Source organism: Pholis gunnellus, assembly GCF_910591455.1.
Source record: "Pholis gunnellus genome assembly, chromosome: 13".
Lineage (NCBI taxonomy): Eukaryota > Metazoa > Chordata > Actinopteri > Perciformes > Pholidae > Pholis > Pholis gunnellus.
Genome location: NC_136540.1, coordinates 10,285,420 through 10,299,925, shown reverse-complemented (window position 1 = coordinate 10,299,925; position 14,506 = coordinate 10,285,420). Strand labels below are relative to the sequence as shown.

At 42.0% G+C, this 14,506-nt stretch overlaps 2 protein-coding genes across 2 annotated transcripts; both read right to left on the bottom strand.

The window, feature by feature from the left end:
• Positions 1-4,853: 4,853 nt before the first annotated feature.
• angptl5 (angiopoietin-like 5) lies at positions 4,854-13,093 on the bottom strand. Its single transcript, XM_079171038.1, has 8 exons — positions 12,977-13,093; positions 11,982-12,153; positions 11,792-11,895; positions 11,602-11,695; positions 11,220-11,323; positions 10,745-10,865; positions 5,344-5,529; positions 4,854-5,177 (listed from the first exon to the last, which is right to left on the bottom strand). The coding sequence occupies exons 1-8, from the start codon at positions 13,031-13,033 to the stop codon at positions 4,858-4,860; spliced, it is 1,158 nt and encodes a 385-aa protein (XP_079027164.1). The 5' UTR covers positions 13,034-13,093; the 3' UTR covers positions 4,854-4,857.
• On the bottom strand, positions 6,267-9,781 carry LOC306704610 (piggyBac transposable element-derived protein 4-like). The gene is made up of 2 exons (XM_079171037.1): positions 9,626-9,781; positions 6,267-8,430 (listed from the first exon to the last, which is right to left on the bottom strand). Exons 1-2 carry the CDS (start codon positions 9,754-9,756, stop codon positions 7,131-7,133), a joined length of 1,431 nt encoding a protein of 476 aa, XP_079027163.1. The 5' UTR covers positions 9,757-9,781; the 3' UTR covers positions 6,267-7,130.
• Positions 13,094-14,506: the final 1,413 nt, after the last annotated feature.

The following is a 14,506-nucleotide window of genomic DNA, read 5'->3' as shown; positions in this document are numbered from 1 at the left end:
TGTTCAGTGGCTTAAGATGTGGATAATAGGATTTAATCATGAATTCTACTTGTGTGTTGGTAATACCAGAACAAATACAGAATTTGCCTTTTCTTTAAAGCATCCCAAGTTGATCTGCTGCAAGCTTTTATTTGGTGTATTTAATATCTGACAAAAAAAACTGAGAACTTAGAGGTAAAATGTTGAATACTCTAAATGATTTGACTACAATGAATATGAAACATAAATGTATTTTTACATTTATCCTACGAGTATTATATTAAAATTTACCAGTTTTAAACATTGCTCTATAGAAACTGCAATCTTAACTTTCCTATAATGTTTGGATAAAATGTAAAAAATAATACCAATAGCGAGAGTATGCAGGCCAAAGTTCAAATGGAAATGTTGTGCTTTCAACCCTGATTTCACTTTGTTTTCAGTTTGATTTCACAAACTGGAGAACAAATCACTTCCTCATGGACCATTTGTTGATTGACAGAAAGTACAATCTTTTTCCAGGTAACTGCAGCGTTGGAAAGTAAACTATAGTAATGTCGAGAATAGCCCCACTTAAATTCAAATAACATTTTTTTCAGATTAATTATCTGATATTTTATTGTCCATGTGTTTTCAGAGATACAACTGAGAAAGCTGCTGTCTCATACAGTGAATTAAGCAGGAAACAAGATAATCCTTAAACATTTGAGGGACTATTAAAGGATACTCTGTGACATCACAAACATTCAAAAATCATTTTAACCTCCATCAACTTGTTTTAGTAACGACTGAACACTTTTATTATCGAAATAAGTAGCTACAGACATGTTGAGGTCATTGTAGCTTTAACTGGATTAATTGAAGATTTTATCTTACTACCTTACGTTATGCTTCTTCATCAGTAGTCATTTTCGCTGCCATCTATTTATGATGTGCAACATGAAAATCCACAACCATAGTACTTCTGATTATACAACAGGGCCTACATGTTATCGATGTGAATTTCAGTGATACATGGACATGCCTATAATCAAACATGATGGATTAAAATGAATGCCGTAAAATACAAAATGCTATCCATAATTCTCCTGTTATTTCAACAAAACCTGCCGATGAAGGTGAATACAGAAACGCACACACACACACACATCTGGCTGAGTAAGGTATGTAAATGAAAGACTCGCCCGAGGCATCGTCCAGAGCAACAGTTTTGTTCTCCGAAGTCATCGTACATCAGCAGGTTATCGCGGCTCCGTGGCCTGGATCTGTCGTTGTAACCCGCAGGCCGGCTGTTGTGATGAAGCGCTGGCGGTCTGGGGTTCATCCCGGAGGTGGTCAACAGTAGAGCGGGTCCTGGTTCATATGAAGGAGTAGTCAAGTGTCTGTGGCATGGCTCCCTCTCTCTCTGTCGCCCTCCCCCCTCTTTCTCTGTGTCCTTGAGAAAGAATGTATCCTTCTGGGTCCCACTATACTTTCATTTACTTGTTGAACTATACAGATGTGGAGCAGCTCAGTGTTATGATGACATATGGCTATATTTGTCTTAACTGTTTCAGCTGAATCTTCTTCCTGATATTCTCTCACAGGACTCCCTGCATTAGTTTAGAGAATACAGGCTAATTTGCAAAGATTATGTAGATAAGGACAGAATATTCTCACAATACTGGGCTCTGCCAACAGTTTTAATGCTTGCGCTGTAAAATGCTATTTTAAACCGCAGTGTTTAGAGAACATGTTGAGTTTTATCTGTGTGTGTGTGTGTGTGTGTGTGTCTGTCTGTCTGTTTGTGTCTGTGTGTGTGTGTGTGTGTGTGTGTGTGTGTGTGTGCAGGAGTAACTGATTCTGATGAACAGCAGATGAGATTCCTCAGGGTTTAAATTCCCAGTAGACAATGCTTCCTGTGTGCTCCAGTGATCTCTGTACAGTGTGTGAAAACAACTTCCCATCCTACACGTATACACACACACACACACACACACACACACACACACACACATATACAGTGTGTGTGTGTGTGTGTGTGTGTGTGTGTTTTTATAATGTCTATGATTGAAGCATACAAGGTCAAAGATGAATGACAGTACCCAGTGTTTCCATTACACACACACACACACACACACACACACACACACACACACACACACACACACACAGATACTTCATTATTTCTGATGGTACAATATGTTCTTCTTCATTGTCTGTCTGTTTTCAAGTTGAATTTCACATAAAACACGTCATTACGTCACAGCAACACGTCGACATGCAAACATCTGATAAAGCAGAGTCTCTGATGTACGAGTGTAGCAGGGAAAATTGCCTTTTAAGGCCCTGATTGCTGAAGATTAGTCACTTTGGACGTTTCATGATGTAACAGCGTCACATTTCACGGGGAGGATGGCAGGGTGAAAAGGGGGAAACTCTGACAAATGTCACCAGCGCGAGTTTTTGTTAAGACGTCTTCCTCAGAACAGACCCTTAATGTAAACACTGTCAACTCAAAAATAAACACTCTTATTTGGTCGGAATGAGTGGGCTAGCACCTGGCTAGTCATTTTTTGCGTATGTGTTTTGGTACCACTGATTCTGTTGATAACATTTTAGGAGCTCTGGCTTTTTGTGTGGTCTGGTATGTGTATATTGCTAGGGTTAATGAACCCATACACACACACACACACTAATATATGTGTGTGCTACTGTGCAGGAATAAGGAGATGGGGGATTATGGGAAAATGTTGGCGCTACAAACGAGCATCCTTGACTGTGGAAAAAACTGTGGCAGTAATGGGAAACTCTACATACTGTTTTTGAGCCCTTTAGGCACATTTTCCTAATGTCTGCAACTCTGCAGACTTTGCAGGACAACCCGCATCGCTGAACGGTTATGACGGTGTCACATAAGGGGTTTTAACTGGTCAAAAGGATCTGAATTATGTTTGTTTCTACATTAGAATACAACTTCAAGTACCATGGACAAATAAACAGAGAACATGGAAGAGATTGCCAACATCCTCATCTCAGAAGTCATTGAACAAGCTCTGTGAGCTGATGTCAATCTGATGCTGAGAATGTACCACATTTGAGGAAGACAGAATCCTCAACTGGTTGTCTCTCCTAAAAGAAGATGCAACAACACCTGAAAAGGTTTTTTTGCTATGCAGCAGCAAGTGTTTTCTGGGGACATTCTAGAGGACGAAGAGGTCTCTTCCCCAGCACCTCTCCAACCATGTCTGAGTAAAGCATAATGGCATTCTCCTCTTCTTCTGAGATTATTGCACCTGATGCACGGTATATCAATGAAAAGATTTAAAAAGTATGCCGAAGCTATCTTCGGTCAACTGGTTTGTTGGACATCTACTTGATGAGAGTGAATTGGAACATGATTTTCTTTGTTTCTGAGAAACCAGACTACCAGTCTGAAGTCCTTCAGTGTTCATTACAGCCGCAATATGTTCAATGTTCACCGAGAGAAGAGGTAATGCTTGATGAATAAGGTTTGTGACGGTTGGATAGACATGAACCTCTCCTGGTTGAATCGCCAGCACAAAAGATTAACAACTATGTTAGGAAATATCTGGTTCTTTGGTGATTAAACATTTTAAATCTCCAAGTCTGTTGAATTCAATCAATGAACAGAACAACTGAGTAGAGAAGTCAGTTGTGACCCTCGAGGTGCATAAGAAACGTCCAATCACAGAGCTTCAATTTGTGTTGTGTGCTAATGTTGAGATGAAGTGGAAGATTACACTTTGTAAAAACCTGATAAGACATGCATCAGTTCCAATTAGTTCACTTTCAAATGACTGGTTGAATTTGTCTCAACGTTTAAATGACTGATTATTATATAAGATTTGTCCATAGTTTCTATTGTGAAATTGCAACATCACAAATTCCTGCATTAAACTGCAGAGTTGCTGCAGGCAAAATAACACACACATTTTTGCGTATGTGTAAGTCTGAAAGTCTCAAAGAACACACCATGGTTGAGAGAGATTCACAGCACCCCCCACTGGAGCGGGTCGGTGGTTCAGGAGCGTCATGTTCACCTGCTGCTGCCTGTCACATTTTAACTTCACAGAACAGATTCACTCAGCTTGAGATGCATTCATAGTTGCTGCTTTTCATGCTTCCCTCTATATTTTATAAAACAAGAATACGGGGTGTGCCGACACTTAAGGAGTATTTTCTTCATTATCTGGCACAAATCTTTTCGAAGATTCTCTGTAGCAGAAGTCGGCACAGGCTTGACCACCTGTCGTGATCTTTCTGACAGTAACACAATATATTGCCAGAGCATATTTAGTGTAATTGCTTCTAGGAATATAAGCTGCGTACATTTACCAGCTGCTCCTAAAAAATGTCCTCTGGGGTTTCTCCTACTTTGATAAAATCGTTGGCCCTCTATACAGAGAACTTTGGATCAGATGAGAAAGGTCTTTTAAGCTTTAATGGCTTTATACGACTCATAAAACAACTTGGCAACCCAAAAGTTGCTTTTATTAATACCTGATCAATAAAGCATTAGTAAAATATTCATCAACCTTTAATAAAGCCATTAGTAACAAGTAAGTTACAACATTTTTAAAAGGGTGCCTTAAAAGAAATCGTACCTTTTTCCTTTCCTCTCAGAAGATGACAGACGTTTGTGCTACTTTTCTTATTATTTTGGTGTTTGTTGTTATAGATAGCATTATAATATCAGGCATATTTGTCCTAAAGAGTCGAAACAAAATCACCTTAAATGAATAATTTGTTGCAATGAGGGGAAACAATAAAAAAAACGAGATATCCTTTCATCCTGTTTTATTAGAACTTCAGGTTCTACAACGATGCTGTGCAATTTATACAATATGTGTTTTCTCCCTCTGCTTCTCCTTTCTGTCAATTATTGGTTGCAATCCTCCTAATCTTCATCGTGACCGATTTGATGGTGTGAGGGACTCCGTTCTGTCTCCAGGTGTCCCACAGTATGTGCGTCCTCTGCCCCGGGTTTTGCTCTGCGTCTTCGGGGGAGCCGTTGAGGTTTGCCAGGCCGCACTGGTTGAACCACCATCCTGTCTGGTTGTGCTGGCTGCTGCAGCTCTCCACTGTACGGTTGTCGATGGAGCAGGAAGGATTACAGCCGTCATTGTCCACGTCTGAGGCGCTGAATGGAGCCGTGTCCTGGTTCTGATGCTGGTCGTAGGCGCGAAATGCATCACCTGAACACACGCAGACATGCACACAGGTATGCAGACGTGCACTTGTTGATTGTGAACACATATATATATATATAAGTGCATTTATCATTATTTTGAGTTTGCATGGTGTGGGGATAAAGCACATTTGTCAATTACTTTTTGTAAGTCTTGAATAATTTAGACTTACCTGCGCTGCCTGCATATCTGCCCAGGTGTATACTGAAGAACTCGGTTTCATTGTCCAGGTCGAAATCATCATACGCTGCATACGAGATGACGTCATCGTGGGACACCAGAGCGATGTGAAGTTGGAACCGAGTATCTTTCTGGTTTACTATATGAAATGCCTTCTTCAGACCCAACCAGTGTTCTCCTATACGCGCACACACACACACACACACACATAAAAGAGATTGTATCGTTACTAATATCATTGGCAAGTGCAAAATTAATTTTCAACATTTGTAAGTGAGACAGCAGAAAATGCATCTTTGGGGTCTCGGGGCATTTTCTCAATTTTTACATATTTTCTTAAATTCACCTTTTAAAAGGCACTTGCATATATGATGCATACCCAAATGTTATATATCAACATTTGCAGAACAATCTCAGCTCTCTATATAATGAGGCACCAATTGTCCTAAGGCACTGTGTAAAGAGATCATTTGGCCCTCAAGCTGAAAAGTTGAAGTCCGATTTTTGAAATTCTTCGAATCTCTTGTGAAAGCATACCTTTACTCATGTGGATAAATAGTTTTGGTGCTTGAAATTGGTTTACCAAAGTCTTAGGTTCACACACATAGTGAAATATATGAATAAAATAGTAGATAAGTGTATAATAAATGTCTAAAACCACATTTTTTAATATCATTTTTGGAGTAGAAGTGTCATCTGTCACTCTACTTTCACCACATGTTCAAGAGACTGAGTAATGACTTCATACTACAGATCAAGCTTCATGGGATGTGTGCAAATGAAAAATGAACATTCCAACAGTTTTTGTTTTCAAACCAAATTTTTACTATATATAAAAACAAAACAGACTATTCAGAATCAGAATCAGCTTTATTGTCCATGTATGTGTACGCATACATGGAATTTGTCTCCGGTTTCCACTCTGCTCTCAATGTACATAAACTATTTTACAACAAGGACAAATATATAAGAATAAAAAAGGGCAGCAAAAAACGTATATATAAAAGCTATATACAATATAAGTATAAATATATCCAAAAAAAGTGTATATCTATATATATAATACAATAGTGCAAACAGGTAGGAGTGCAATATCACTTATTTATTGTTCATGAGAGTGACGGCCACTGGAAAGAAGCTGTTCCTGTGTCTGGTGGTTTTGGCGTACAGAGCTCTGTAGCGCCTACCAGAGGGGAGGAGTTGGAACAGCTTGTGTCCGGGGTATGAAGGGTCTGCAGTGATCTTTCCAGCCAGCTTCCAGGTCCAAGTCCAGGATGAAGGGCAGGCTGGAACCAATGATCCTCTCTGCAGATCTGCCAGTCCGTTGCAGTCTGTTCCTGTCCTGTTTGGTGGCCGATCCAAACCACACAGTGATGGAGGAGCAGAGAACAGACTGGATGCTAGCGGAGTAAAACAGAATCAGCAGCTCCTGAGGCAGGTTGAACTTCCTGAGCTGGCGCAGGAAGTTCAGCCTCTGCTGGGCCTTTTTCCTGATGGCGTTGATGTTGGGAGCCCACTTCAGGTCCTGGGAGATTGTAGATCCCAGAAACCTGAAGGTCTCCACAGCTGACACAATATTTACAATATTGTTTCAGTTTTTCCAACTCTCATGCCATGCTGCAAAACAGTTTCTGTCCACCTGCACGCAGAGGGCAACATCACACTCCTTGCATTTCCACGGGGTGTCCTTTCGCTGGCCTTGGCTTTGGCAATGTTCACACTTCCTGCGGCCCATGGTGGCTTTCATTCTCATCAGCGATAGGCACAGGAATATGACCTTCAGGTGGCCCGGGCAGGAGCTGTGCGGAGAGGCTTGCCACAGAGCGCAGCAGTCAGCTCCTCCATGAAAGCTCTGTGCGTCATGGGTTTTGTTTGCCGGCCCAGACACAGTTCCTTGTGAATAATGTAGCTGTTGGTGGTGGCAATGTCCAGAAAATGATAAAAAAGGTTTCTGTACCAGCGCATGGTTTTGTGTTGTGCAGAGTAATATTGAAGGAGCTGGCCTGATCGATCAACTCCACCCATGTGTTGATTGCACTCTGCAACTGGTGTGGGACAGGGGACTGATACATCAATGTGGTAGCCTGTGCCAAGGTAACCTGCTTGCACAAGGGACATCAAACCATCATAGGACAGGCCATGTCCGGAGGGGATGTTGCGTTTGCCGGTGTAAATTGAAAAGTCCACCGTGTAGCCATTCCTTGAGTCAGCCAAGACAAACAGCTTAAATCCCAACTTTGTGGGTTTGTCCTTCATGTACTGGGTCATCCCAGTTTTAGCCTTGGAGGCAATCATTCTTTCATCCACAGCCAGGTGTATGTGGGGATGATAAAATGCCTTACAGGCATTCTTGATGGTGTCCATCAGGGGTTTCAGTCGGAAGAGTTTGTCGTGGTCGGCTGTGCCCTTTTTCCTGTCATTATGGACATCCTCATCAGGGTCGCTAAGATGAAGGTTCCAAGATATTGTTCTGTATCTCTCCCGTGGCATGATCTGTGATGGAAGAGGCACGGAAAAAAGGTGATTCTGCCTCCAGTAATCCGAAATACTGTCTAGTTTTAGCAGGGCCATGTACAGAAGCAACCCAATGTACTTGTAAAAATACTCTACGTCCAAGTCTGTCCATTTGTACTTCTTTCCGTGTGATATTTGTTTAGCGGCCTGCTTGTTTGTGTTTTGACACAGTGTTTGTACTGTTTGTACAGGGAAGAAAAGTTTGAAGAGGTCGAGGGGTGTATATGTGGAGGTGGAGCTGAGCTGTGGCCCTGGTGTCCGAGCTGGTTGAAACCTGGAGACGGGGGGAGCAGTGTCCGGGTCTTTGTCTGAGTTCCAAGACAGCGGGGGTGGGGGCGCCGGTGCATGGGGTGCTGATGGCTGCGGGGGAGGTACCTGTGCTTGGGGGGCATGGGGCCGTGATGGCTGTGGGGGAGGTAGTTGAGCTCGGGTGGCACGGGACCTCTTTGCTGGCCGGGCTGGTAGTGATGGCTGTGGTGACCTGGTGGCAGGCAGAGAAGGGCGTGGTGGCTGCTGCAGAGATGCCGCATGTTGTTCACTGGACCCTGGCAGCTGTGAATCCTCTCTGTAAAAAAAAATATTGGACACTCATTGAAAGAAAGAACTCAAGAAAGTTCTCACTCCAGATCCCCCACACACCACAAGATGGATAGATAGATACTGTATTCATCCCCAGGGGGAAATGTGTATGTTACAGCAGCAAAGATATACTTCAGCAAACAAAGTAACAGAGCAAAAATAACTGACGGTCACATTTAGCTAACGTTACGCACAAAGTGCACTATTACTCAGTGGTGGGCCGTCAGGGCCTGCAAGGCCTTCTCTGCTGGCCTAAACAGAATGACAAAGTTATATCTATTTTATAATTTTTCTTAAACATGTATTATAATTTATAAAAATATATATTATTATTTTCTCATTGCACAGCTACCGTCTTCCTCGGTTGCTCTGCTTCCAGTGCAGCTTGTTTTATGTAGGGCTTTTATCCAATCAGATTTCAAAGAGGGACTTTGTCTTTAAATAGTGAACAGCAGCTCTGGTAAGTTAACTACAGTAGCTTTAACTGCCATAAATATTATTTATGTCATTATTTAATATGCTTGTTTATATTATATATTATTATTTGTACAACTTGTTTTTATGAATATGGATTTTCGTTTGGTTTTATCTGTGATAGGAACCATTATTACGTCCTATGTTGCGCTGGGGACACATTTAGCCGGTGCACAGCAACAACAAGAAGACGCGCGAAGCGGCAGCGGTCTATATACTCCTCACAAAGTGTTAAAGTTAAGTTTTTAAGTGATCCACTTTGAAGATTCATGTGTTTTCAAGTGGACTCATTTTCCCTCTCGGTGTTGACAGACGAATAAATCCGTCAGTAACAAGAACTATGGAGTCGTGATAGGAGCGTTACTACTCAGTTCATGTGTCTATCGTGTCGTTTTCATGATATGGGTAATATTGTTCCCTCTGATATGAATCATATTTGAATGGCCCGTGCTCTTGAGTGTGTGGCGGGATGCGTGTTTCAGCTGAATTGATGACTATATATGGATTGTTCGTTAATGCCGCCACATCCCGTCATGCGGATGTTCATGTGTCACTCTGTGTCACTCTGCACTCTCATGTGTCACTCTGCAGTTAGTGCACCTGTGTTGAGCTTAATCTTTACGAGTGACGGCCCAGATATCAAATGCACGGCCCGCCACTGCTATTACTGTGATATTGCAAAACAAAGTTTTTGTAAATACACTTACCCATCTTCAAATGGATCCCTGTTATTGTGGTAATCCCCTTCATCGTGGGAATCAAATCCATCAGGCTCTCCTTCGTCATCCTCACTGCTGCTTTCCCAAAGTACTTCGCTAACTGTAAACGTTCTCGACATTTTCTCTCTGACCTCTCGGACGTCGACTGAATGAAGCGTGTTTCACACAAAATGTAGACGAACGGACACACGAATCCACAAAGTACGGTGAGGGGGCGGAGCTCGACGATCGTGATCTGACACTTCTGTATCGGTTCTATCCGAGCTCGCTGTGTGAGTCACGTACAAATCTCGCGAGAATACGGAAGTGGAGAGTACAGATTCCGACAACATCTGAACCATATTTCTGTGCTGTATTATTGCGGAGATATTAATAGAAACGCGTTCCTCGTCCCCAGAGTGTTTTAAGGATTTAAAAACATATCTTCTAAAACATTCAAGAATAGTTTATCCCTTAATAATTTTGTTTACCATGTTATGTTGCATATCTTGGAGCACTAAACTAACATTTAACATTATATAAGAAATTGAAAAAATGTTACCGTCATGATAAAACTTTTGGACTTGCTGCAAATTCATGAAAAGTTTACGTGCAATATATAACAATAATGAAATAACAGATCAACGCACCATGCTCGTGGAAATGTTATTATAACAGCTTAGAGTTTAGGGAAGGCTCTTTCTTAGTTTCATCACGACAATGCTCCTGTGCACACAACCAGGTCCATAAAGATGGTTTAGTTTGGTGTGGATATTGACTGGCCTGCACAAAGGCAAAGCCCTCACTAATGCTTTTTGTGGCTGAAAGACAAGAGCCAAAAAATATTGTTGAAAGTCTTCTCAGAGGAACACTATTCAACAATTGGATGTAATACTTTAGGTGATGTATGTATTAATGTTAATTTTACAAACTCACAGTGTCGAGGTCTGCATGTTAACTTAAGCAGTGAGCCGGCACACCTTGCATACATTGGCTGTTGTTCTTAACACCTCAACGTCCTCCTTATGTTGGTTTTTAAAGCTTATAACAGGAAACGGGCTTCTGTGGTTTTTAAAGCTTATAACAGGAAACGGGCTTATGTCACTGTCTAAAGTAATTTCACACAACCTGCGAGGTTTCCAAAGCCATCGACATAATCAGCCCAGGCTCGTTTGAAGTCAGTTAATCCATCAGCCCTCCGTTGCATCACCGTCCATCCGCCTCCCATGTAGTCCATCTCACAGAAAACCTGCAGCACAGGTTGTGTTTTGACTGCAGATTAATTCAGGTTGTATAGCCCACAATCACAAATTACAAATTAGCCTCAGAGGGCTTTACAATCTGTACACATGCGACATCCTCTTGTCCCGGAACCCTCACATCGTAACAGGAAAACCTCACCCCCAAAAAAACCTTTAACGGGGAGAAAAGAGGGAGAGACCTGTGGGAGAGCAACAGAGGAGGGATCCCTTTCCCAGGATGGACAGAAGTGCAAGATGCCATGTGTACAGAATGAACAGCATAACTGAGTTACAATGTACACATACAATGTATAAGATTAAGTGACAGACTGTGAATAACTGAAGTATTGATGTACATCTACCTCAAAAGAAGAGTCTGTGTTCTCTGGCTGGATGATGTAAATACCACTGGGGATCTTGGGGACGACTGACAAAAGATTGTCCTTGATGTCGCTGCAGTCTCGTCCTAATCAAAGCAAATGCACGTTCACTAAAGGATGCATATATAAGGAAGCATGTATTTCCATAACACATTTTACATTATTATCTAGGGAAAAACATATAGTTGGCAATTCAATTTCAGATATACTGAAAGATTAAATGCTCCTTTATAGGTTGAGAATGTTCTCCTACTTCTTAGAAAGCTCCTCCAGAGTCACTCCTCATGACTATCAAACCAATATTGATGTGTGAAATGTATATGAATGAATGTTGTGTCATCACAAGTGTTTGTGTGTGAGTTACCGTGGGACTGCACCGGTTTGACGGAGTACAGCTCAGTGTTGCTCCTCTGAACCTCAGAGCTGAGCGTCTGCACTTTGGTCATCAGCTCTGTGACCTGGAAATGTGACGCTAGTGTTTATTCAGCCAGCCAATCGCACGCTTACAAACCCTGTTACTAGGAGAAAAAAAGAAGAAGAAGACTTTACTTTACCTGACTGCTGAGGATGTCCAGGGCTCTCTGCTGCTCCTCCATCACATCCCTGATCAGCTTCTGGGTGCTGCGTCCAAACGCTAACAGGGACTGCTGTAACTGGCCTACACACACACACACACACGTTTTAAACAGCAGATGAGGATGTAAGACGTAACAATAACACCAGGAAAGAGGTTTATTTTTTTACCACAGATTGAATGTTTCTCATCTCGTAGCAGCTTGACAGTGATGTCACATGGGATGGAGCATGTGTCCTGACCTTTGACCCCTCCGGGAAGTTTCTGGCCTTTGACCGGAGCGTCAGAGAGGTCCTCATTGACTGTTTCTGACTGGCTGAAATAACTGCCGTGTCCTGTGTCCTGGCGAACAAGAGAGAACTACAGTGAGGGTTCAATTCACAGTCAAGTGTAAGTAAACTGGTGTCTGTACTTCATAGAGCAGGACACAGAGTCCTGACCAGCTACTGTATCTAACCTCTCTGCCTCAGTGGACACATGAAAATATTAACTCTTATCTGGGGATCAACCAAAGTTTCATATTCGTGTAAAAATAATAATGATACCTGCCAGCCTAATATATTTCAATGCAAAAACAACTTGTTTTAACAAGCGCAGGACATAATAAACATGCTGCTCACACATTAATACATCAGTGACAATAATCCTATAATATATGTAAACACTGTGGGAGGGGCTATTTGGCATAACAAGTGATCTTACTTTTCTTTGCTTTTACTTGAGTACAATTTGCAATGCAGAACTTCTACTGGGGTATTTTAACACTGCGGTATTTATATGAGTACTTTTTCTAACTCTGCAATCTTTATTTACACACACTATTGATGATGATGTTAATGTTAATAACAAAGAAAAGAAAAGATTCACGATTCATGATCCATCCATGATGCCGAACTCTAAACCCTTGGATCTCCTTGACTGCATCAGCATTTCTTGAAGCAATTCACACTCATCTGCAAAAACAATGCTGTGAAACAATAACTCATGGCACAGGTTTGAATTTGACCAAATCGGACAAGTAGCCTTTTGCTGCATGCTCCCTCTGTCTTCCCCTTTCCTGTCTCTATCTGACGAGATATTACAGGAAATAAAGCTCAAAAGAAATACCTTTCAAAAAACAATACGGTAATTCCTGATACATTTATGACATGCATATCATACATACAGTGGAGGAAAGCAGATGAGGCACAAGCAGCAGAATGACAGTTGCCGTCCACATCATGTCGTCTGACTGTGATTATTTCCTGAATATCACCAGCAGCCACTCCTTCATTGATGCTTTATTTTTCCAGAGTCTGCTCTGTTCCCTCACATGTCCTCCCGTCTAGCGAGTCTTGTCCGTCCTTCCTCTCAGTTGTCAAACTTCTCCCTGCTTCCTCTCTTATTGCCTCACTCTCTCCACCTCCACCAGTACACCCCCCCCCCCTTTTTCTTGTAAATTCCCATGACAACGTCCCCTGTAAGAGCATGGTCAACTTTGTAAATGGGCTGGTCATAAAAGTCTGGATATATTTCTGACAAGTAGGCAAGTTGAATGTGCTGATTCCGGATTTGTGGTAAGGAGTGATTGCCTTCCCCCTCAGCGTGTCTATTTCCAAGCCTTTTTATTTTTACAGGTTATATCCTGCCGCCAGCATGAGAAACAGATGTGGGGAAAGTGAAGCGGGCAGCTTGTTTTAATGTAGGAACGCTTTCTCTCTGCTTGTGTCTTAGCGTGGGAGCATGAAGGTAGCATGCAGCGACTACAGGGTGTCTCTGCCTCTTGTGCTCATGTTTCCTCCCTCTTGTCTTTCTCCCTGACCACTGACTCATCTGAAAACAGCCCCCCGGAGGGGCAGACCAATTATTTCTTCACTGGGCAGTTAAGCACTGAGGAAAGTGAGAAAGAGAAAGAGAGCAACAGAACATTCCTGTCAGGGTCCAGCTGGAGCCGGCCGGCCTGTCGCGTCCCAGGAAAACTTTGCTGTGAGAGCCAGAGAAAAGCTTTGCTGTTGTTCTGAACCTGTGTGAGTTAACAGCCATGGTCAGTGAGAGGAATGTGAAAAGTCTGGTGCCCCAGCCCCCGGGCCCCCACATCTGTCCTATGTTACATGCTCTTGTAAAGCAGTCTATGCATGTGAATGAAACATTATATCTTCCAGGCGAGATAATGAGAACATTCAGACAAGACTGTGTGGTGTCTCTTTTGTCATATAGCCTTGCCTACTGTCCTTGTAAAGGTATGATACATTAAAAAAACTGTTTGATGGTTGAAAGCAATGACATCCTCGGAAATTCACTTATTTACTTTCTTGTTCACTTTCTTCTCTGTATGTTATGAAGCTAATGCTGAGAGACAGTTAACTTAGTTTGGCACAAAGACTAGAAGCAGGGGAAACAGCTGCTGGCTTCATATTTATCAAACACATATGAGAGTGTACAATGAAAGCAAATAATTATGTTTCCCAAAATGTTTACGGGGGAAAGCGCTCGCCCGTCTCTGTCCGAAAGTAACAAAAATCACTAATCAACACATTATATCTGCTTTGTTCGGGCATATAACTCCCCATAACACCCTAACTTGGGTCTTTGCAAGTGTTAGGAAGCGAGCAGTTAGACACTAGACGCTGGTCTTTGGATATCAACAAGTGGGGTTTTATTTACCAAAAAAATGAGAAAAAGCAAAGCAACCTCGGCTAAATTAGGCCCTAAAAGA